The 21,260-nt window shown below is 58.8% G+C and overlaps 1 protein-coding gene across 2 annotated transcripts; it reads left to right on the plus strand.

The window, feature by feature from the left end:
* The first annotated feature begins 1,522 nt into the window (after positions 1–1,522).
* RTN4RL2 (reticulon 4 receptor like 2) lies at positions 1,523–16,128 on the plus strand. Of its 2 annotated transcripts, none has more exons than XM_045858345.1 (3): positions 1,523–1,648; positions 7,344–7,825; positions 15,310–16,128. In XM_045858345.1, exons 1-3 carry the CDS (start codon positions 1,618–1,620, stop codon positions 16,057–16,059), a joined length of 1,263 nt encoding a protein of 420 aa, XP_045714301.1. In that variant the 5' UTR covers positions 1,523–1,617; the 3' UTR covers positions 16,060–16,128. The 2 variants fall into 2 exon arrangements, with proteins under 2 accessions (XP_045714301.1, XP_045714302.1); XM_045858346.1 differs by lacking the exon at positions 1,523–1,648 and adding an exon at positions 6,418–6,496.
* Positions 16,129–21,260: the final 5,132 nt, after the last annotated feature.

Below are 21,260 nucleotides of genomic sequence, written 5' to 3' on the forward strand. Positions count from 1 at the left end.
TCTTGGCTGCCGGGAGGGGCCGCCGGGGCTCCCGCGCGCCCGCCCGCCCGGCTGGGCTGCGCGCAGATGGCTCCGGCCCCGGCGGTACGCGCCGCTCCGGCCGCCCCAGCCCCGCCAGCGCCATTTGGCCACGATCCCCGAAGCGATTCCCCCAACGCCCCCACGCCTGTCCCGTACCGGGAAGGCTTCCAAGGGCCGGGTGCCGGGCCCTCTGGGCCGGGTCAAAGCCGGGACGGTGAACAACGCCGCCTTTGTCAGGAAACGTTAGGTTAGGTCACTGGCTGGCAGGTATCGCCCGGAACACGGCCTCCAAAGGCACAAGGGACCCCCGTGAGAGCAGAACGCACCTCTCTCTAAGAGGAAGTAGAAGCAGCTTGCGTGAAGCCGACGCTCCCCTCCCCACCCTTGAGCCCGCTCCTCTTCGCCCGCGGGAAATGAGATATCCCCTTTCGTACACACTATAACATACACAAAAAAATGCACACAGTCACACGCGCACCCAAACTTGCACCGACCGGCTCGCAAAACGCATCCAGAGACACACACACACACACCCGGACACAGGTACCCTAGCCACCCATCATCCCCAAGTTCGCTCCGCCAAACTCTCGCACAGCCTCGGGTTTCCTGCCAGCGCGGACACGCTCGCGGGCGGGCACTCGGCAGCTCACCCGCTGGCACACTCACGTGCCCCCCGCTTCCCGGAGCCCATATAAAATGTAGCGTGCAAGCACTCAAGAATCACACCTGCACGAGCGTCTGCGTGCGCGCATGCACGTTCCTCTGCACTCGATCGAGCAGCACGCAAACTCTTGCCCATACTATTCTTGTACACAGTTGCACACTCCCAGGGCTTGGGGTCCGAGAGACGCAGGGAATGTGGAGCCTTGACGCGCTCCCAGGGAAGAGAAATTTTGGAGGCCTGGACCTTGGCACCAGGGACGCCGCGAGGAGGTGGGGGTGGCCCGGCAGCCCAGCGCATCTCCTCGGAGATAACTAACTGGGAGGGGGGAACCCGGCAAGTCCTCGGGGTTCCCAGGCACTGCCGCACCCCCTCTGCCAGGGATTTCCCTGGAAGCTCGGCGCCGCGAAGGCAATCGAACACACTCCTCCGGGTCCTCCAAGGAGGGGAGGGGTCCGGGAGGGAGGGGGTAGAGAAGCCGCTCCCGCCTCCTAGTGGCCAGGGAAGGGTTAAGTCGGCCAGCTAAGAAGCGAGGGAGGAGCCAGCGAGTGCGGGAAGGAGTGGGGGTGGTTGGGAAGAGCATCCTCGCTGTCCCCACTCTCCCTCGGCTCGCAGCCGGGGCGCGCGGACCCGAGGACCGGCCGGCTCGCACGCCGCCTGCGCTGCTGGGGGGCGCCGGCGGCCGGCGTCGTCGACGGCCAGCTCCAGCCCTCCCCGCCCAGCCGCGCCCCGCCCCGCCCCGTCGGGGCCGATGGCTCCTCCCGAGGCCCGCAGCCCGGGGGGCGCAGGGTAGAGTGCTGCGGCCTGGCCTCGCCGCCCGGGGTCTGCCGGGCCCTCCCGGAGCCCCGCGGAGTCCCCGCCGTCCGTGTGGCGGGCTCAGGGAGCGAGTGGGAGCGCCCCCCACCGCCGCCCCCTCCCCCGAGCGTCGAGACAAGATGCTGCCCGGGCTCAGGTGCTTGCTGCAAGGTAGGGACCCCAGCCCGCTGCAGAGCGGAGGCCAACCGGGGGAGGGGAGCGGGGCACCCCCGCCCTCAGGGCTCGAGGGTGGGGCAGTTGCGGAAGGTGGGGGGTAGCCTGGCGAGGAGGAAAAAGGCTTAATCCCGGGGCCCCGCCCCCGCACCCAGGGGCTGCCGGCTGGAGGAGCGCGCCCGACTCGGAGACTGCCCGGCTGTGCGGGGAGCTCGTGACCGTAGGGGGACGCAGGGGCCAGGCGGGCCGGGCCTGCGCGGGGGAGGGAGGCTCAGGTTCCGCTGTCCCAGCTCCACCTGCTCCCGGGGACGCTGAGGACTCCGGCCGGCTGGGGAAGCGCCGACTCAGCAACTTCTCGTGCCCCGTGCCTCAGCACTTTCCAGTCACCTGAGAGGACAAGGGATGTGGGTAGGGGGCAGTCTGTGAGGGTGGGGGTGCCGAGGGAAACCCAAGTGCCTCCCCCCGCCCATAGGACAGATGGAGGGCGCTGGAGAGGGGATAGTTCCAAGGATTGAGTGACAGCCAAGGGTGCGGGCCGGAGACCGGGGGCGGGCGCGGGGCGGGGGAGGGGGCCGTTATCGACTCGAGAAAGTCCGTAGGGGAGGAGGGAGACGGGGAGGAGTAGGAGGAATAAAGGTTAGACGGGAAAAGCGCCGAGGGAAGTGGGACCCAGGTTAGGGCCAGGAAGAGGGAAGCGGAAAGGACACCAGAGGAAGGGAGGCGTGAAGGGAAGACCCGAGACGAGCACCCAGAATCTGGGGGTGGGCGCCGTGGGAAAGAGCCTGGGGCCCTCTGGACCTGGAAGGCGAGGGGAGTGGGAAGATCAGAAACCTGAGGATGCGGAGGGGGGTAGAGACGGAGTCTCGGGAGCGGGGGAGAGGTTCAAGGATGAGCTCTGGGGCTGGGGACAGGGAACCGCAGATGGAAGAGGGGCTAGGAGTTGAGGCCGGGGTGGGGGTGCGGGCTGGGAAGGAAGGAGGGGGAGGAGGAAGAGAAAGGGATGGAGGGGAGGGATGGGGTGGGGGTGGGGAAAGTTGCCAGAGACGAGACAAAGACGCTTCTGGTAACCACTTCCACGTGGGAAGCCCTCCCTTCCCAAAGCGCCTGCCGGTCTCGTCTCTTCTTTCAGGGAGTGGTCGGTGGGGCAGAGCCGGGGCTCAGGGCTCAGGGCTTCGAGGGGTGGCTGTGAGGAAGAACAGGGAGGACATTTTAACGGAGTGGCAGCCTCCCAGGGTGGGCTTCCTGGCTGCCATTTATATCTGAGGGCCTCACGTCGGATCCTGCAGCCCCGCGGTGGCCGCTGCTGCCGCGGTGGCTGCTTATTTTGGGGTGTCACATTCTGGCAGAGTGAGAAGCCGCTTGCAGCAGTCTAAACCTCCATCGCCGCGCCAGTGCCTCCCCAGGCCCCTGCGTCACTGGCTTCGCCGCCACCCCCTCGGGCCCTGCACCCTCGGGCCCCCAGCCTTTGGGGTGTGGAGCTGTTGCTTCTCACCCGGGACCTTCGACCATCCTTCAGAGTCAAAGACCTTGACTCCAGGGAGCACCTTTCCTGAGGCCACTGTGCGCTGGGGGTTGGCACCCTGGCTCCGGCCCTCTAGTCTCGGGGTCCATCAGGCTCCTGTCCAAGGGTGCCCCTTCACGGGGGCCTCGGCACCGCAGGGTGGCTCCGGGGGTGAGGACTTTGTTTCTGAGCTTGGTGCTCCAGGGTGACGGCCCAGAGTCCTTGACAGTGGCCCCTCAATGAATGGATACTTTTGGCTCTGGGCACCTCAGCCTTCCGGGATCGATACCATGTTCTGGCCTCTGTCCATCCCTCCCCTGGTCAGTTCTGGCCATATCTCCTGGACACTGGTCATCTCTCCTTGACTCCCAATAGCGTCCCCCTAGAGTAGCCCCAACCTGGAACCCAGGAGAGGAAAGTTGCAGAGAGAGCCTGGGTTCCTTCTCTGCCTTGACCCTGGACAGCCAAACAGACCCAGGGTCATGGCTGGCCCAGCCCTGCGCACCTGAGCACAACTCCTTCCCTCCCTTTAACTGGAGGGGCAGTGTCTCTTGCACTCAGGGGTGCTTTCCTTAGATGATGTGAAATCTCCCGAAGAAAGGCCGGAAATCCCTTTGGACACGTGCGTGTCCATTCTGGGTCCCTCCTGTACTCGCTGCATGACCTGAGGCCACTCATTTCATGTCTCTGAGCCTCCTGCCCCTTTCCCGCAAACTGGGGGCTGTAAGATTGGCCTCACGGGGTCGTGTTGCATGCTATGCACATAAAGACATGTACAGATCCAGTGCCCGGCACACAGTAGGTGCTTAGTAACAGATGCTTTCTGCCCATCCTGGCTCTACACTCTCCTGCAACTCTCGCCATTACTTGCTAACTTTAGGAAAAAAGGAAACGAGGGAAGGGAAGGGATGGGGTGAGTGGAGAGGGCGGGGACACTGTTAGAAAGGGCCTTCCTCCACCCGGCCCAGCCCGGTCTGGCCCGTAGAGGAGCAGGGAGATGGCGTGAAGCCTTCGTGAAAGGTACAGGAGGCAGCCTGTCAGAGATTCCGCTCAGGAGACCCCGGGCTGCTCACTCAGAAACTGAGCCTTCTCTTCAGCCTTCGGGCGTGTGACCTGGGAAATAAGGGGTTTGCTCTGGTGGTGTCCGAGGTGCCCCCTTCCAGCTCTGACCCCCTGTGCGTCCGGCTGGCCCGTCTTTGCCCGGGATTCACAAAAGGAGGGCCGGAAGTGGGACTGTGGTCCTGGAGAGAGAGGAGGACACAGGCCAGGAGGGAAGGCGTGACAGGGAAGAGGAAGAGCCGTGAGAAGCAGAGGGTAGGAAGGAGGGGACTGTGGGGAGAGGGAAAAGGGCACACGCTGGGCAGGGACCAGACCGGAGGGCGAGGGTGGAGGAGGGAGAGAGAGGCATGGCTCACCAGCCCCCACTGCCTCAGCATCCAGGGAGCATCCAGCCAGGCCTGGGGGCAGAGAAACCCCGTGCCCCCCACCTTCCCCTCCTCCTAGCCTCCAGTGAGAGCTGCAGCCTGAATTATGGATGAGGCTCCTTGGGTTACAGCTGCTTTGCATGGCTGCGAGGGCCAGAAATGGCAACAGAGTCACTGCTACGCAGCAGCTGTCATGGAGGGGCCCGTGCTCAGGGCCCCTCCTCAGAGAGCCTGCCAGGAACAGGTCTCAGGCTTGGGGAGGTGGGCCAGGATGGGGGAAATACGGGGGACAAGAGGGAGGGGTGCAGGGAAAGAAGAGAGGAGCCCCTCACGGGGGCAGGTAGGAGGCCAGTTGTGAGTAGCGGGAGGCAGGCCCTGCTGAGGGACTGACTGAGCAGCCTCCAGGGAGGAAGAGACCCTGGAAACCGGGAAGGGGCCCCCTGACGCTGAGGTGCTCTGGGATTGCACATCCTTCCCTGGCTCTGGGCTACCAGTCAGCCCTAGAGGCTGGGGGAAGAGCTCCCCTCCTCCCCAGGACTGGCAGCCTTCGGCCTTCGGGGCTCCCATTCTTGGGAGTTTGTGGGTAAGGGGTGGGATTGAGGGACCAGAGAAGGATTTGGCTTTCTCTGGTGTCAGGTCCTTGGGGAAACGAGCTCAGAAGGTGACTCTGCCAGGAAGGGAAGTGCCCTGGCCAGGCATCAGGAGACTGCCCTCTGGTTCTTACCCTGCCAACCACTTTGCTGTGTGACCTTGAGCAAGTCGCTTGCCCTCTCTGAACCCCGATTGATTGGGACCTCAGTTGAATAAGAATTTGAACCAGATGAACCTGGAAAAATCTTTCCGGCTTTGTAATCTCCTGTTCTGAGCCCCAAACCTCAGCCCCGGCTGAAAGACCCACCCAAGGTTCCCCACCTGCTCCCGCACCCCGCCCCTGCCAGGTTCGGATGAGGGGTGAGAGACATGCTCCTCCATCCCACGTGGCTCTGAAAAACTCAGGAGGAGAAAGTAATCGTGAAACGCCGCACGGGGGAGGGGTGAGAAGGGCCGAGAAACGCGGAGGCGGTGTGAACGAATGGCACAGCAGCGCTGTGTCACTGAGTATTACATCACACCCAGCCTACACACGCAGGGGGCTGGCACTCTCACACACACACACGCGCGCGCGCGCGAGGACAGCCAGCACACGCTCGCACACGCTCTCACACGCGCGCCCTGCACGGTGGCCACGGGGAGGGGCGAGGATGCGCAAGGTGGGTGGGGCCCCAAAGTGAGGAGCAGCGGGAGCACCACACACATCGGGCATGGGGTCCCGCACCTTCGCCTGCGTGTTCCCCCATGAGAGGAGGCTCACCGGAGCCTCCGTGATGTCCACACCGCACCGGGGGCCTATGGGGGCCACGCGAACCCTGCGGCTCAGACACAGGCATTCACACACAGCACTTAGGGGGCACCGGGCACCAGTCGGCCCCAGGGCCTCTGCGCCCCAGAGAGGCCCAGAGATGGAGAGGAGGGCTTTTGGTCCAAGGCCCCGTGGTCCTCCCCTCAGCCTTGGGAGGCCTAGCACACTGCCTGCAGCAGAAGGTGCTCACTGGAGGTGTGCCCAGGGAGTGACTTTCCAGCTTTGGGGGTGCTGGCTCCCCTTCTCCCCAGGCAAACCTCCCAGCAGAAAATCCCAGGAGTCGGGTGGAAGTCATGACAAAGAGCAGAGGTCAAGCCAGTTCCGGCCCAGACCTTCACCAGCTACGGTGAGGGCGGGAAGTGGCTGAGCTCCCCAGGCAGGCCCCGCACTGAACGCTGGGGCTCAGACACACCCCGCCAGTCCCCAGGCTTTGGAGCCCCCCTCGACCTGCTTCTCCATCTGCATCTTAAGAAGGGTGGACCATATCCAACCTTCAAAAGTTATTTTGAAAAAAAAAAAATGTAAGTGACTTTAAATGAAAAGAGCCTGGGGTGTGAAATGTAGATTCCCTGGCTCTCACCCAGAAATTCTGATTCTGCACAGGCAGGCCAAGGAAGCCGCATTCTTTCTGAACCTCCCGCTGCTTCTGTTGCAGGAGGCTGGGGCCCCCCAGTCATAGACCCATCACCCCTGGTCCCTGAGGCCCTTCCCGCAGGAAGAGACTCAGGTTCTTCCCAGGTGAGAGCTGCAGGAAGTCCAGCCCCCCCCCCCAGGGCAGCCAGGGGGCCCTTTTACACCAGCCTGAGACTCACAACAAGAGTCTCACAATTTAGTCCCAGCCAGTCTCCAGTGGGGGCGACTTTGCTCGGCAGGGGACATTTGGTAATGTCTGGAGGCATTTTGGTTGTCACAATCAGGGGGAAGGTGTTACTGGCATCTAGTGGGTAGAGGACAGGGAGGCTGCTAAACACCCTAAATAGGGCACCACACAGGACTGTGCCCCACAACAAAGAGCGGTCGGCCTGACTCTCAACACTGAGGTTAAGAAGCCTGACAGGTAGCTGGTCCGACCCACCACCATGGAAACGAGGATGGAAAAGACGACCACTCAGGAAACAACTCTCAACAGAGCGCTGTGCTTTCTGAAGGGTCCTTTCGGCGTTTCTTCGTTTCTTTATTTTTTTGATATGCCAGGGGTCTCAAAAAGTGGGAGTGGCCAGGTCCCCTGGCAACTAGGTTACTTGCTCCCAGAACCCTCCCACCTGTCAGCGGCAGGCTTCTTGCCATTAGGGGTGGGTGGGCTGGCCCCTAGCAGGCACTCCTGCCTTCACAGCCTGCCCAGAAAGGCCTGCCCCCCTCTCCCTGCAGGTCCCGCCTCGGCCTGCCTCCTGCTGATGCTCCTGGCCCTGCCCCCAGCGGCCCCCAGCTGCCCCATGCTCTGTACCTGCTACGCGTCCCCGCCCACCGTGAGCTGCCAGGCCAACAACTTCTCCTCCGTGCCGCTGTCCCTGCCGCCCAGCACCCAGCGACTCTTCCTCCAGAACAACCTCATCCGCACGCTGCGGCCGGGCACCTTCGGGCCCAACCTGCTCACCCTGTGGCTCTTCTCCAACAACCTCTCCACCATCTACCCGGGCACCTTCCGCCACCTGCAGGCCTTGGAGGAGCTGGACCTCGGTGACAACCGGCACCTGCGCTCTCTGGAGCCCGACACCTTCCAAGGCCTAGAGCGGCTGCAGTCGCTGCACCTGTACCGCTGCCAGCTCAGCAGCCTGCCCGGCAACATCTTCCGCGGCCTGGTCAGCCTGCAGTACCTCTACCTCCAGGAAAACAGCCTGCTCCACCTCCAGGTGAGGCGCCCCACCCAGCGCGCGCAGGGCGCAGGCGCGCGCGCCCACACACGCACACGCCACCCCTGTTTCCCCCTCTGCTCCTCTGTCCCTGTGTGTGTCCCTCCTCTCCCCCAGGACACCCTTCCTGCCTCAGCATCTCTGCATCTCTCCCCATGTCTGCTCCTTTTTTAAGTGTGTCCCTCTCACTTACTCCGGGGGCTATTCTGCATGTCGTTCTGCACGTTGGTCGGTCTGTCTGTCTAAACTGTTTGGTTCCCTCGCTGCCCCCCAACTCTCTGACTCTTCTAACCACCCCCACCCCGTGTGTCCCCCTCTGCCCCCTCTGCCTCTCTCACTAACCGGCCTCCCCCATCTGTCTTCTGCGTCTTCTGTCTGTCTTCCTTCACACGCCCACTCCACACGCACCCCCACGTCTGTCTGGGTGATGCATCTCTTTCTGTGATCTCTCCTTTCCCCCTTGTTTGCCTTGGGTGGGGGCTGCCTCTCCCCAGGCACCAGGCCTGAAGGTCTTCACGGCTGCCTTTCTCCCCACCCCCAGCCCTTCCCACCGCCTAGGCGTCCCATAGAAGGTTCCACCTCCCGGCAACACACTGGGTAATGGGACCAGGGGAAACTCTACCACCCGGTCTAGATTCCCATCGCTGAGCCTGCCGTCTCTCTCGCTGAAAGGGAAGAAGGGGAAAAAAGGGTAAAGAGCCGTTAGGTAGCCGAAAGATGGATGCTCTGAACACGGAAGGAATAACAGTAATTGCTATTTATTGTTATTATTATTGATCTAAATATTGTTTATTGTTGTTGTTAAGCTGACTGTTTGACAGTCAAATCCTCCCATTCTATTTCCCCAGGAAGTAATAACACGCCCTCCAAACCGCTCCGGGAGAAAGCCCTCCCTGGCGCCAGGGCCCCTGGCTGGACGGGGCAAGAATCTCCCGCGTCTCCCTTCTCCCCAGGCAGACCTGGAAGGCAGGTCCTCCACCCACCCAGCCTGGTGCCTAACTGGTCACCAGTGTGCTGATTTTTTTTAAGATTTTATTTATTTATTTTCAGAGAGGGAGTGGAGGGAGAAAGAGAGAGAGAAACATCAATGTGCGGTTGCTGGGGGCCATGGCCTGCAACCCAGGCATGTACCCTGACTGGGAATCGAACCTGCGACACTTTGGTTCACAGTCCACGCTCAATTCACTGAGCTACACCAGCCAGGGCACACCAGTGTGCTGACTTAAAAGTCAGGTCAGGTGGATGCTGATAAAGATAATAACAGAAGCAATAATAATTTAGCCAGGTATTGTGCACCCACTATGTGCGAGGGGCTGAGAACACAGCATTTAACAAAGCAGACAACTCTTCCCTGCCTTCACAGAGGTAGCATTCTAGGTGGGGGGGGAGAGACAGAAAAATACAGTAGCCACCCCCCCCGCCCACCCCCACTTTTCTGCAAGAGATACCGAACCTTATACGTACTATGTTTGTGCCTCTACATACGCACCTATGATAAAGTTAATTTATAAAATAGGCACAAGAAAAGATTAGCAACAATAACTAACAATAGAACAGTCATAATAGTGACGCTGTAACAAAAGTGACGTGAGTGGCTTTGGGGGCGTAATTAAGTAAAGAAAGGGTGACTGGCACACAAGCTCGACGGTACCGCCGTCCTTGCTCTGACGAGCGTGGCGGCTGCCGAGTGAGCCGCAGGCAGGAAACCGAGGCGGTGAGGAGATACTGGACCAGCGGCTGACTCACCTCCGGGCGGGCGGAGGAGACGTTTCGCCATGCTGATTAGAACAGCGCGCAATTTAAAATTATGGAATCATTTATTTCTGGAATTTTCTATTTCGTATTTTTGGACCGTGGTTGACCGTGGGTAACTGAAACCGTGAAAGCAAAGCCGTGAGTCAGGGTGAGGGGGGAAGACTGCTCTATGTAGCACATTGGAAAAAATATGTTGTGGTTATTTTTTTAAGAGTTTACTTGCTTATTTTTAGAGAAGGAGAGGAAGGGAGAAAGTGAAGGAGAGAAACATCAGTGTGTGGTTGCCTCTCACGTACCCCTTACTGGTGACCTGGCCCGAAACCCAGGCATGTGCCCTGACTGGGAATTGAACCAGTGACCCTTTGGTTCTCAGGCTGTCGCTCAATCCACTGAGCCACACCAGCCAGGGCTGCTGTGGTTATGATGATTGCATCAACAATGATAATGGCACCCACTATCATTTAGCAGACATGCTATGCATGGGGTGCTGTGCGAAAGACTTTATGGGTATCAACTCTGCACTTTGCAAGTGTGCGACATTTTTAAATCCCTCTGGGCCTCAGTGTTTCTATCTGTAAAATGGAGGGAGCACCAGCACCCATGTCCTATGGATTTCATGAATCTAAGTGCATGAATAATTTGTAAAGCGCTTAGAATAGTGTTTGGCACATGATAAGCACTATATAAATGCTTGTTAAAATACTATTTTAAAAGAGTGGCAAGCCTCATTGAACATTGATCTTGGAGAAATGGCCCATCTTGGACCTCATCCTGGAGATGTGAGTCAACTTCAAGCATGACACTGAGGCCACGGGTGGGCCCCTGAACACACCTCTCTTTTCTCTCCATCCGCAACGGGCCTAGCACCTCACAGTTGCCAAAGCGTGCTCAGCCACCTCATCTCATTTTTACAGCCCTTTTGGGAGATGTTTGCACCTCCTCACAGGTGAGGAAGCTGAGGCCCAGGTCCCAAGACTTTGCAGATATAAGGCCTCTACACACAAAGTCCCTTAAACCATTGCCTGTGTGATTGGGGCTCACGCGCGTTCTCACCAGCATGCTTCACCTCCCAACAGCCTGGCCTCAGGGACAGGGAGGGGCAGTAGGGACGTGGAATGAAGTTCCTGAGGCCGGCCAGCCAGGCAGAACTGGGGATGCTTGAGCCTACATGGGCTGACCACTTATCAGGCCACTTCCATCATGTACAGCTCTCCACTAGGGTCTGTCTGGGTGAAGGTGTTGCGGGGGGTAGCCTGAAGTACGGCAGCGTGGACTCATTTTTGAAGGCACTTGTTTTGGAGTCTACCGGATGTAGGTTCAGATCCTAGCTCCTATGACTTTGGAGAGATTACTAACCCTCCTTCAGTCGCCATTTCCTCATCTGTAAAGTGGCGATCATGAGAGCTTTAGCACAGGGCCACACTCGGGTACGACCACGGAAACCCTGGCCTCCTTCTCCATATTTATCGGCTGTTCACAACGAGAAATCTGGGGTCAGAGGGCCTGAGTTTGAATCCCTGCTCTACTACTTTCTGATGTGTTTAACTTTAGGCATGATGCCTCTCCTCTCTGGACCTCAGTTTCCTTATTTTTAAAGTGGATATAATAAAAAGAACGCCTTCCACAAAGAACGGCTGTAAAGAGTAAGTGAGTTAGTGTATATACGGCACATAGTCCAGTGCTGAATAAATCGTGTCTTTAGAACCTGACCCTCCATTGACTCTCAGGCCAGGACCCGGGGACAGGTCCTGGGAAAGACCCGGACAAAGGGGATTTTGAGTGGACACTGGGATCTCCCGAGACGGGAAGTGTTTGTTTTGCACATCCCTGGCATGAATGGTACAGGCACCATGGGAAAGAGGCATCTTCATAACTGGTCCTCTATAGAGGAGAAAGCAAGAGACAGCCCTGCCTGTGAAATGCCGGGAGGAACTAGGCTGGGAAAGGCCACAGACTGAGGAAATGTGGGCCAAGATAATGCAGGTGTGGCCCAAGATAAAGCCTGCCGCAAGAGGCGAGCTTTGGAGGAGGCGAGAGGACCACAGCTTTTAAAGATGAGGAAGGTGGACGTGGAAATGGGTTGGCTTAGAGGTTCTCAAAGACTGTCTTCTGCATGCCAGCTACTGTGCCAGGCGGGTTCATTCATCAGTGATGTGTGTTGAGCACCTACTACATGGCGGGCGGCGTTCTGGGCACCAGAGATTCAGGAGTGAGCAACAATAGTGTCCCTGCACTCCTGGAGCGTAGTTCCCACTTGAATGGAGCCAGATGATAAGGACATCCATTCTCTTAATCATCACAGCAGCCTACATGGTGTATAAGAGCAGCCTGTGTACTCAGGCAAATCTGGCTTTGAATGCCAGCCCCACCTCCGACTTGCTGTGTGGCTTTGAGCAAATTGCTTCACCACTTTAATCCTGAATGGACCCATCTGCAACAGGGGGGAAGTACCTGTACCTCAGGGGTTTCTGGTGAGGATTAAAGGAGAGGCTACTGGAAAAGGGCTCAGCACCATGTGTGGGCAGAGCGAGCATCATTTCCCCATTTCATAGTGAAGGACGCTGGGACTCAGTGAAGTCGAGGTGCTGGTCCAAGGTCACCCAGTTAGTAAAGGGCACAGCCTAGAACTGGCCCAGGTCTGACTCGAGTTCAGCTCTTCAGAGCCCTGTCTACAGAGTTCACATCTGCATTCCACTACCTGATAGCTGTTGAATCCCAGGCATGTCGCTTGCCTTCTCTGAATCCCCCTTTTCTGATCTCAAAAGGTGCAGGGGGATAATAACACTACCTGCTTCACAGGGTTGTGCAGGTTACTACGTGGCCCGTGCACAGCACTGAGCTTGGCTCACAGTTGAAGCTCAGCTGCTTGCCCAGACAATGACACCAGACGTACACTGGTGAGCACGAGGAGGGGGGGTGCCTGGCACAGCGTAGACACTCAATAGAGCTTTGCTGAATGAATGAGGTGCTGTCCAGGACTCGCTCACTCATTAATATCAGATGAGGATGGATCTTAATGATCATCTATCTCAAGTCCCTTGTTTCACAGATAAAAAGGCCGAGACTCAGAGAGGTACCTAGAGCTGCCCAAGGTCACACAGCTCAGCCGCTAGTGCCAAAGACTGGAGCTTGGGAGGCTGGAAGGAGGCAAGGTTAAGAACAGGATGCTGTCCAGAGAAGGGGGGCAGGGATGCTGCGCTGAGATTCCATATGGATGCAGAGAGCTGTGAACTGGCTGGGGGAGGTGAGGGAAATGTGGTTTTGGAAATGGAAGATGACTTTAGCAGCCGCTCTCAGCCCAGGGTGGGGGGGGCGATAGGGAGGGCGGTGGGGGAGGGGGAGGGCTGTGAAAGTCAAGAGCTTATTAATGCACAGAGAACGGTTTTAACGATGGAGAGAGGAGGACCGGATTTGAGAGCTGCAGCGGGATTTGGCAACAGCTTGGATGGGGGGGGAGGGGAAATGGACCCCCTGGCTGAGGCTCAGAGATGGAAGGGGCAGGGCGTGTACAAATGGAAAAAAGGGAAAGAGAGGTGGTTGGAGTCAAGGAACTTTGTAGCCTAGAAATTGGAACTGTGGGCCAAAGGCGCCTGAACTCCCTAGGGGCCCTGACCTTTGGTCATCCCTTCCTAACCTCCCCAAGTCCCAAAGGTCCATTACCCGTGCTCCCTCTGCCCACCTCCCACACACATACATTGATCCTCTGACCAGGTATCTCTGGGCGTGTCCCGCTCTTACTGACACTCCCTAACTAGGTGTTTGAGTGGAAGGGACTCAGAGCCCACTCCCTGCTGGGCCAGCCCAAGGCCACAGAGGTTCAGGGAGCCCGCTGGAGGCCTGACCTGAGCATGGGCGGTGGCACAGGGGGTGAAGAACGCTAGTGTCAGAGGCAGCCGAGAAGGTTGAGGGGGACGGATCTCAGTGTGGCCAAGAGGAGGGTTCTTGGCAAGCTCAGTTCCTGTAGCGGAGAGGGCGGAAGCCAGATGGGAGGGGGCGAGAACACGCAGGAGCACAGGAAGGTGGAGGCTGTGGGTGTGGGCTGGGAGTCAGTGCCCTCCCCCCACCTGAGAGCCTGTGACCAGGCTCCTGGGGAGGGCGGGGGGAATCATCTCCCCAGACAGGGAAGGGTGGGAGAGCCACAGCCCAGAAACAGGCCCCCCAGGGTGCACTGGCTTGCGCATGGAGGATGCCGTGTCCCTGAGAGCCAGGCCTCCTGGATCTGCCGGCCACAGTAATGTCCTGCATCACTGGGGGAGGACCTCAGTCCCGGGGCCCTGGTCCCTGCTCTGGCAAGCCTTCCATCTCCTTGGGTGTCAGTGCTCTTCCCTGTAAAAAGCAGGCTGGGCTGGTGGACCCTGGAGCTGATCATCACCGATACCTTAGTGAGCTGGTTAAAATGCAGAATCCAGCCCCGGCCCCTTCCCGCCTCCCACCCATGGAGGATATCCACTCCCCACACCCACACCCGCATTCATTCTGAACCACAGTCCAAGATCCTCCCAACAGGAACATGGCCTGCTGGGGCACCTCCAGCCCGGACAAGCACAAGCGAGGCAGCCCCTCTAAAGGGGGGCAGTGATGCAGGACACCGGGCAGCAGCCTCCCTTCCCCTCTCCTGCTGCCGGTGGGGAGGGGCAGGCTGACACATGGTCCCCTTAATACCTTGGCCTCTTGGCAGACCTTCTGGACCCCCAAGAGCTCCTCTGTTATCAGGAAAGGAACATTAGTTATTTGAGCCCCTATTGTCACAGTGACCATCAGTTCTTGTTGGTGGTCCCTGTGCCCACCAGGTGCTGTGCCCTTACAGCATGATGTCATCCAACTCTCTGGTTGGGGCGGGGCGGGGGCAGGGGGCTGTTCTCCCAGTTACACACACTGAGGAAACAGCGGCTCTGTGAGGCTAAATAAGTCGCCCAGAGCCCCCCAGCTGGGAAGAGCGCAAGCTGGGTTGGCGCCAGGGCCCACGACTTCTGAGCCTGTGGGCTTCGTCAAGGACCGGATGCCGCTGTGCCAGGCCCCGTGCCCAGCACCTCGCCGTCTGAGCTTTCCGTGGATCCTCTTTAATCCTCAGAACAAAGCCGTGAGGAGGTACCTTCAACCCCTCTTTACAGATGAGGCCACAGGCTTAGAGAGATTACTGGCGTGGCCAAGTTCACAGTAACGGCCAACTCGTAGAACGCCTTCCACGGGGAAGCCTCGTTCTAAGCGCGTTAATACATTGCCGCTCGATTTAACCTCCACATCATACAGATGAAGAAACTGAGGCACAGAGATGCTGGGGCTCGCCCAAGGTAGCACAGTGAGGTAATGACAGACCCGGGATTTGAAGTCAGGAAATCCGGCTCCCCAGTCTGGATGCCTAACCAGAGCTTATTCGCCCAGGGTGATCTTCCGACCTGCAGAGTGAGCGCCCCCTGGGAACTTGTGGAGACGGGCAGATTCTCAGGCCAGGCCGCACGGGCTAAATCACAAACTCTGGGGGCAGCGTTTCGGGATCCACAGGGATTCTGATGCACCCAAAAGTTTCAGAACCACCGGCCTCGACTATAGCACTTTTCCCACGTTAACCTCTATCTCGCTTAGAGGAGTCGGGATTCAAACCCGGGACTCCGAAAGGAAAGGTCAAATTCTTTCCCAGGGCGCTCCCCTTCCTTCCCCTCCTCCAGGCCCGGGGAGAAATCTCCACCTGTCTCAGGACCACTGTCTTCTTCTCCACCCCTAACCCACAGGATGACCTGTTCGCGGACCTGGCTAACTTGAGCCACCTCTTCCTGCACGGGAACCGCCTGCGGCTGCTGACGGAGCACGTGTTCCGCGGCCTGGGCGGCCTGGACCGGCTGCTGCTCCACGGGAACCGGCTGCAGGGCGTGCACCGCGCCGCCTTCCGCGGCCTCAGCCGCCTCACCATCCTCTACCTGTTCAACAACAGCCTGGCCTCCCTGCCCGGCGAGGCGCTGGCCGACCTGCCGGCGCTCGAGTTCCTGCGGCTCAACGCCAACCCCTGGGCGTGCGACTGCCGCGCGCGGCCGCTCTGGGCCTGGTTCCAGCGCGCTCGCGTGTCCAGCTCCGACGTGACCTGCGCCACCCCGCCGGAGCGCCAGGGCCGGGACCTGCGCGAGCTCCGCGAGGCCGACTTCCAATCCTGCCCGCCCGCGGCGCCCACGCGGCCCGGCAGCCGCGCCCGCGGCAACAGTTCTTCCAACCACCTGTACGGGGTGGCGGAGGCTGGCGCGCCCCCCGCCGACCCCTCCACCCTCTACCGAGACCTGCCTGCCGAAGACCCGCGGGGGCGCCCGGGCGGGGACTCACCCACCGAGGACGACTACTGGGGGGGTTACGGGGGCGAGGACCAGCGAGGGGAGCAGACGTGCCCGGGCGCAGCCTGCCAGGTGCCCCCGGACTCCCGCGGCCCCGCGCTCTCGGCCGGGCTCCCCACCCCTCTGCTTTGTGTCCTGCTCTTGGCGCCCCACCACCTCTGACTGCGGTGCTGAAACTGCAGAGGCTGGGGTGGCCCCCAGCCCCAGCCCTCAGCTGCAGCTCTGGCCCAATCCCCGCCCCCCCGGCCTTGCTGCCTCTCTTTCCACTCCCTGCTCCTCTCTCCCCTAGGACCAGGCCACCTGGGATGCTGGCTTAAGGCAACCCCAAGAGGCTGTGTCTGGTGGCTCAGCCCGATTCTCCCCAACTCTGGCCATTAACTCGTTCCCATCCCAAGGCTGGGGTGGGGCATACCAGGCAGGCGCTGACCCCTTCTCCCAGTGCGCACGGCGGACTCGAAAGGAGCTTTTGTCTGCAAAGCATCTTCCACCAGCAGAGCCTTCGGAAGCTTGGGGAAGGGAGCCCCACCGAGAAGCCCTGCAGAGGGCCAGGCTGCCCCTCGGCCCCTGCTTCTCTTCACCCCCCTCAGCCTCCCGACACTGGAGGAATACTTTTCTCCTAAGTCTACCCTGGACACTTTTTAAGGTGCCTGGAGAGAACTTGCCTCTCCACCATGGCCCCTGTGTGGTGAAGATCAACAGAAGTTGTTTGGGAAAAAAGATTTATTAAAAAATTCTATTATTTTATCTTTTTCTGTAAGGTTTGTTGGCTCAGGACCTCAGAAATGGGAGGAGGGCTTAGAACCACCCGGATTTCAGGGCCAGGAGGGCTAGACAAAGGGGACTCGATCACGCCATTGAAGAGCTTCTTGCTCGCCCTGGGACAAGAGGTGCAGCCTGAGGAAGAGGGATGTGACGGGCCAAGACAGGTGTCCATAGCAGCTCCAAGGAGAGCACCTCAGCTCCTCATTTGCCCAGGAGAGGCGGCTACAGCCGACCCTGAGTTGTCTGGCACCCCAGGAGCTAAGCCAGGGCGAGACCTGCAGCTGACTCCCTCCCAGCTCCCACCTTCCCCTGCAGGGAGGAGTCCCATTGCCATCCGTGGTCACAGCCAGCCCAAACTCGGCTTTGAGCAAATCAGGAAAAGGCAGCTCTTCCTCAGGGGAGCCCGGCCCAACACCAGAGCAAAGGCTCAGCAAGCAGAGCCCAAGGCTGGATTTCAGCTCCCACTTGCGGCACCCCTGGACCCACAACCTTGTGGACAGACGGTCTCTTGCCCCTGGCTCCTGTGAAGTAGAATCAGCGATGGACCGCATCAGAGAAACAGTTCTTCAGGTTAGAGGAGCGAGCAAGGGGCTGGGGTGACCAGAGAGACAAGACTCTCCCGTGTTGGGGTGCCTTGCTGGCTTGAAGTATGATCAGAAGCTGCATCTTTCCAGTGTGTGGAGGAGAGGCCGGGGTGAGGGTCGGGGGAGCCTGGGCTGAGAAGGACCTAGGATGGAGGTTAGGGGTGAGTCTCGTCAGGCAGAAGCAGTTGGGGAGAGGTTTGATGGTTTAAATTTAGGGTTAGGAATCCAACTTGGGAGGTGGGAAGGGAAAGAGAGGGGACCTGGATGCCAGGGTTCACGGAGGAGGGATGCTGAGATGCTGAGATTCTGTGACTTTTCCCAGGCAAGTCAGAAGGATGGTGAGAAGGAGGCCGAAACAGAAGGCGTTAACAGCCAAGGCCTGAGGCAGGTAGACTTTGGGGAAGGGTGTGGGTGGGTATGGGGATAATGACAGCAACCAGCTAGTCAAGAAGCAGCAGGGCCCAGGGGCTGGGGTCTCAACAGGGGCCTGTGTCAGTCTGGCTTTTCCAGGCTAATGGGCGGGACTGAGGAGCCAGCCAGCCAGGGGAGAGCTCTGATGGAGGAGGGGCTGCTGGGTCCTGGGCAGAAGGGGAGGGAGGATGCTGGTAAATCAGCAGCAGGCTGTCCAGGTCACAGAATTATCGTTGTGAAATATTCATGGGCCTTCGGTCCAGATGCTATTTCAGAACAGTGAAAGCAAGGGGAGTGTGTGAGCCTCAGGAAGAAGCCTACAGCGATGCCACTTCCCCCCAGCTCCCACCCCCACCAGCCCAGACAGACCGACGGACGCCTCTCACGTGCACACCCACGTTCACACGCTCTTTCACACACATTCCCACAAAGCGGAGCCACAGAGCACGTGCCGGCCTGCCAACACCCACGGGTTCCACCAAGGGGCAGATGCACCCCTGAGACTGACATGCGCACATCGCCGCTCAAACAGGACCCCGCGCAGAGACCACCCACCCATAGAAATCTCACACACACAGTGCCCCAGCCTCTCCAAACCACCCAGATTTACCGCCTTCAGCCACGCACCCTGAAACGGGAGGGACTTTCAAGGCCAACCAGTCCAATGCTCCGATGGGGAAACTGAGGCCCAGGAAGGGGAAGGGCCTTGCCCAAGACTCCCCAGCCATGCCAGAAACAAAACATCCACCTCCCGCATTCTGTGGGTGTGCCCACAGTCTGCATTCTCCTGCCTGCCCAACACCTAGGCTAAATGCAATTAGCTCTTCCCTTCTCTAATCCCTTGTGTCTCCTCCCGGGGTCCCTCTCCAGCCCCTGTCCATCCCTTCCTTTCCATTCCCCTGGCCACCTCCCTGCCCCATCTTCTCATTACCTCATGTCTAGAATGCAGGAGAAAATAGCACTAACCTCCTCTCCAGTTTTCCTACATTCAGTCTCTCCCTCCCACCCAGCCTGCCCATGGTGGCCAGATTCAGACTCACCAAAATTTGCATTTATGTCGGTTTCTCACACAGGAACCTACCACTGCCCCCCTGTTGCCTACAGGTTAACGATAAAACACCAGAGCAAAGAATCAGCAATCCTTCAGAGTCCGGTATCAATGGTCTTTCTTGTTTTTTTTTTCTCATCGCTGTGTCCCAAACCCCCTAAGCCTCCACCCCAGCTAGAATGATTGTACCATGCTGACTGTCTGTTATTATGCACTTGAAACCTATAACTTATCTTGAACTCTCCCTTAAATCCCTCACACTCCCCCAAACTAGGAACCCTCTCCCATTCTTCTCAGAGGACAGACTCCAGAGCCCTTCCCCAAGGCCAACAGTGCGTTTCTCTAACCTTATCCATAGGGATTCTTTCACTGTCCTTCAAGGCACAGGTACAGGCTAATGCTCAGGCTGCCTCCCACTGGCCACCTTGTGAATCGCAGCCAGGCTGCAGCCGTCCTAACCCGAGATGAGCATCTATCTCTCTGGGGAGATGAACACGAGGACGCCAGATGACAAGGTTTATAAGCCCTTAAGCCTCTAAGGTTCTTACACTGGGAGTGGGAGGAGGGTTCTTAGCGCTGCTTTCTGAGCTACTGGCTCCTGACTTAAGCTCCCTGATCCGTGAGAGAGAGGCCCTTTCCTATGGAATACAAAGACTCGGGGCTCCCAGGGCACTGCTGAAGGGAAACTCGCCCACCAGGCTCGGAGAGGCCACAAGGCCAGCGACAGTCCAGGTGGCAGGCCCAAGGTCCAGCTGGGGTCAAGTTTCTACATGAATTTTTAATGCTTCCAGCCAGACCTGTCAGATGTTCCGAAACCTGAGCATCTCCTTTCATCTCTGTACATGATGCCCTTCCCCATCCATTGCCCCTGGGGAGGGTCAGGGAGGGCAGGCCTGGGACAGCTACCCCACGGCCTCTGGGGAAATGATTCAGGGGAAGCAGAAGGGTGAATGACCTAGTTACTCTCCCATTTACTGTGTGACCTTGGGCACGTTACTGAACCTCTCTGAACATCTCTCGTGTTTTTCAATTTTTTTTTTATTTGTAACCTGGGGGCAATAGTGCCTGTCTAAATTGAGTTGCCGTGTTAACTAAGGTGACCCACATGTTTGCTGTCATTATCTTTCCCTCCTGCCTCCCTCCTTCTGTTTTTTTTTTTTTTCCCCAACCCCAGGGGTGCCTCTGCCCTTTTCTTTTGGAGGTGGGGACTTTGGTTGGCTCTGCCATTCTGTGCTAAGATCCAAAGTACTCATGCTAAGATCCTTTAGCCTTGTTAGAAACTTGGGAGGAGGAGGAGGAAGGCATGTGAAGAGAAGCAAGGCTGCTGGAGTGAGAGAGGAAGATGGCAAAGCTGAGGCCAAGGGCAGGGAAGCAGGCAGCAAGACAGGAAGGGTAAGACCCTGCTCAGAGAAACAAGAGCTAGGTGCACACTCTTTCTTTCTTTCTCCTCACTTCCTGTCCTCCCTTCCTTCCCTCCTTCCTGGCGGCTTCTCCACGCCTTGTCCTGTCACACCAGAAGCAGAGATGGCCACTCTGGGCAGAGGTGAAGTCGCACGGAGGAAGGATAGGGGGTCGGGGGCAGAGCTGTCGAAGGAAGTGTGCCCAGTCTTTGCAGCCCGCCAGTTCCCTGCACCGTGCTTCACAGAGCCAGAGCCTTTTACTCCTGAGGTGGGAAGCTGCTAAATACAGATTCCTGAGCCCCTCAGACCTGCTGAATCCCACCTCTAAGGGGGCCCTGGAAACTGCATCTTAACAAGTGGGGGTGGGTTACAAAGCACTAAAGACAGAAATATCTCCTCAAATGTAGGTGGTCCATGGCGGGGTGGGGGTGGGGGTATACAGGAGAGAACAAAGGAAGAAATGTTAGATCCCACCCCCCCAAACACACACACACACACATACACACAGACAGACTTCTTGGGAAGTTACAAACAATACTCCTGCGTGGAGAGGTGATACCAGTGATGGGGAAGAGAGAATGGAGAGGCAGAGCGGCCACAGACACAGAAAGGGGATGGGGGACACCCAGAATAAGCATCCACGGAGGAAACAGACTCGCGGGGCGCACCCCCCTCCTGCCGAACCTCTGAGAGACTACACTTCTGGCCCCGGGCTGTGGAGACCCTGGAAGAGCCCCACGCTCCGTTTCTGGGCGAAGTGTCAGGGAGGAAACCTCCCAACCGCAAGTCCCGGCGCCCTCGCTGGAAGTTCAACGCACGGATGAACAGAGACACACCTGCCACTCCCGGGTCCGGGCCCTGGACTCCTGCACTCGAACTGGCTCAGGCGCGGCGCGGGTCTGACCTCCTCCCTCTATCCCCAGCCCCAGGTCCCAGCTCATCTGCATAAAGTTCCCAGTAACACTTGAATTTCCTACAGCTATTTACAACCCCTGAACACGCTCCAAGCTCAGGAGCCCTCTTCCCGCCTCCCCCTCGCCCCCCGGATTGCGGCCCCATTAACCCACGCGACCCAGCCGCTCCCCGCGGCCTTGACCCCGCCGGCCTGGCCAGCGCCGGGGGTAGGTGGTTGGGGGTCTAGGGAGTCAGGGGCGCGCC

The sequence above is a fragment of the Phyllostomus hastatus genome, unplaced genomic scaffold (genome assembly GCF_019186645.2).
Source record: "Phyllostomus hastatus isolate PE091 unplaced genomic scaffold, TTU_PhHast_1.1 phas_scaffold_177, whole genome shotgun sequence".
In the NCBI taxonomy this organism is placed as follows: domain Eukaryota; kingdom Metazoa; phylum Chordata; class Mammalia; order Chiroptera; family Phyllostomidae; genus Phyllostomus; species Phyllostomus hastatus.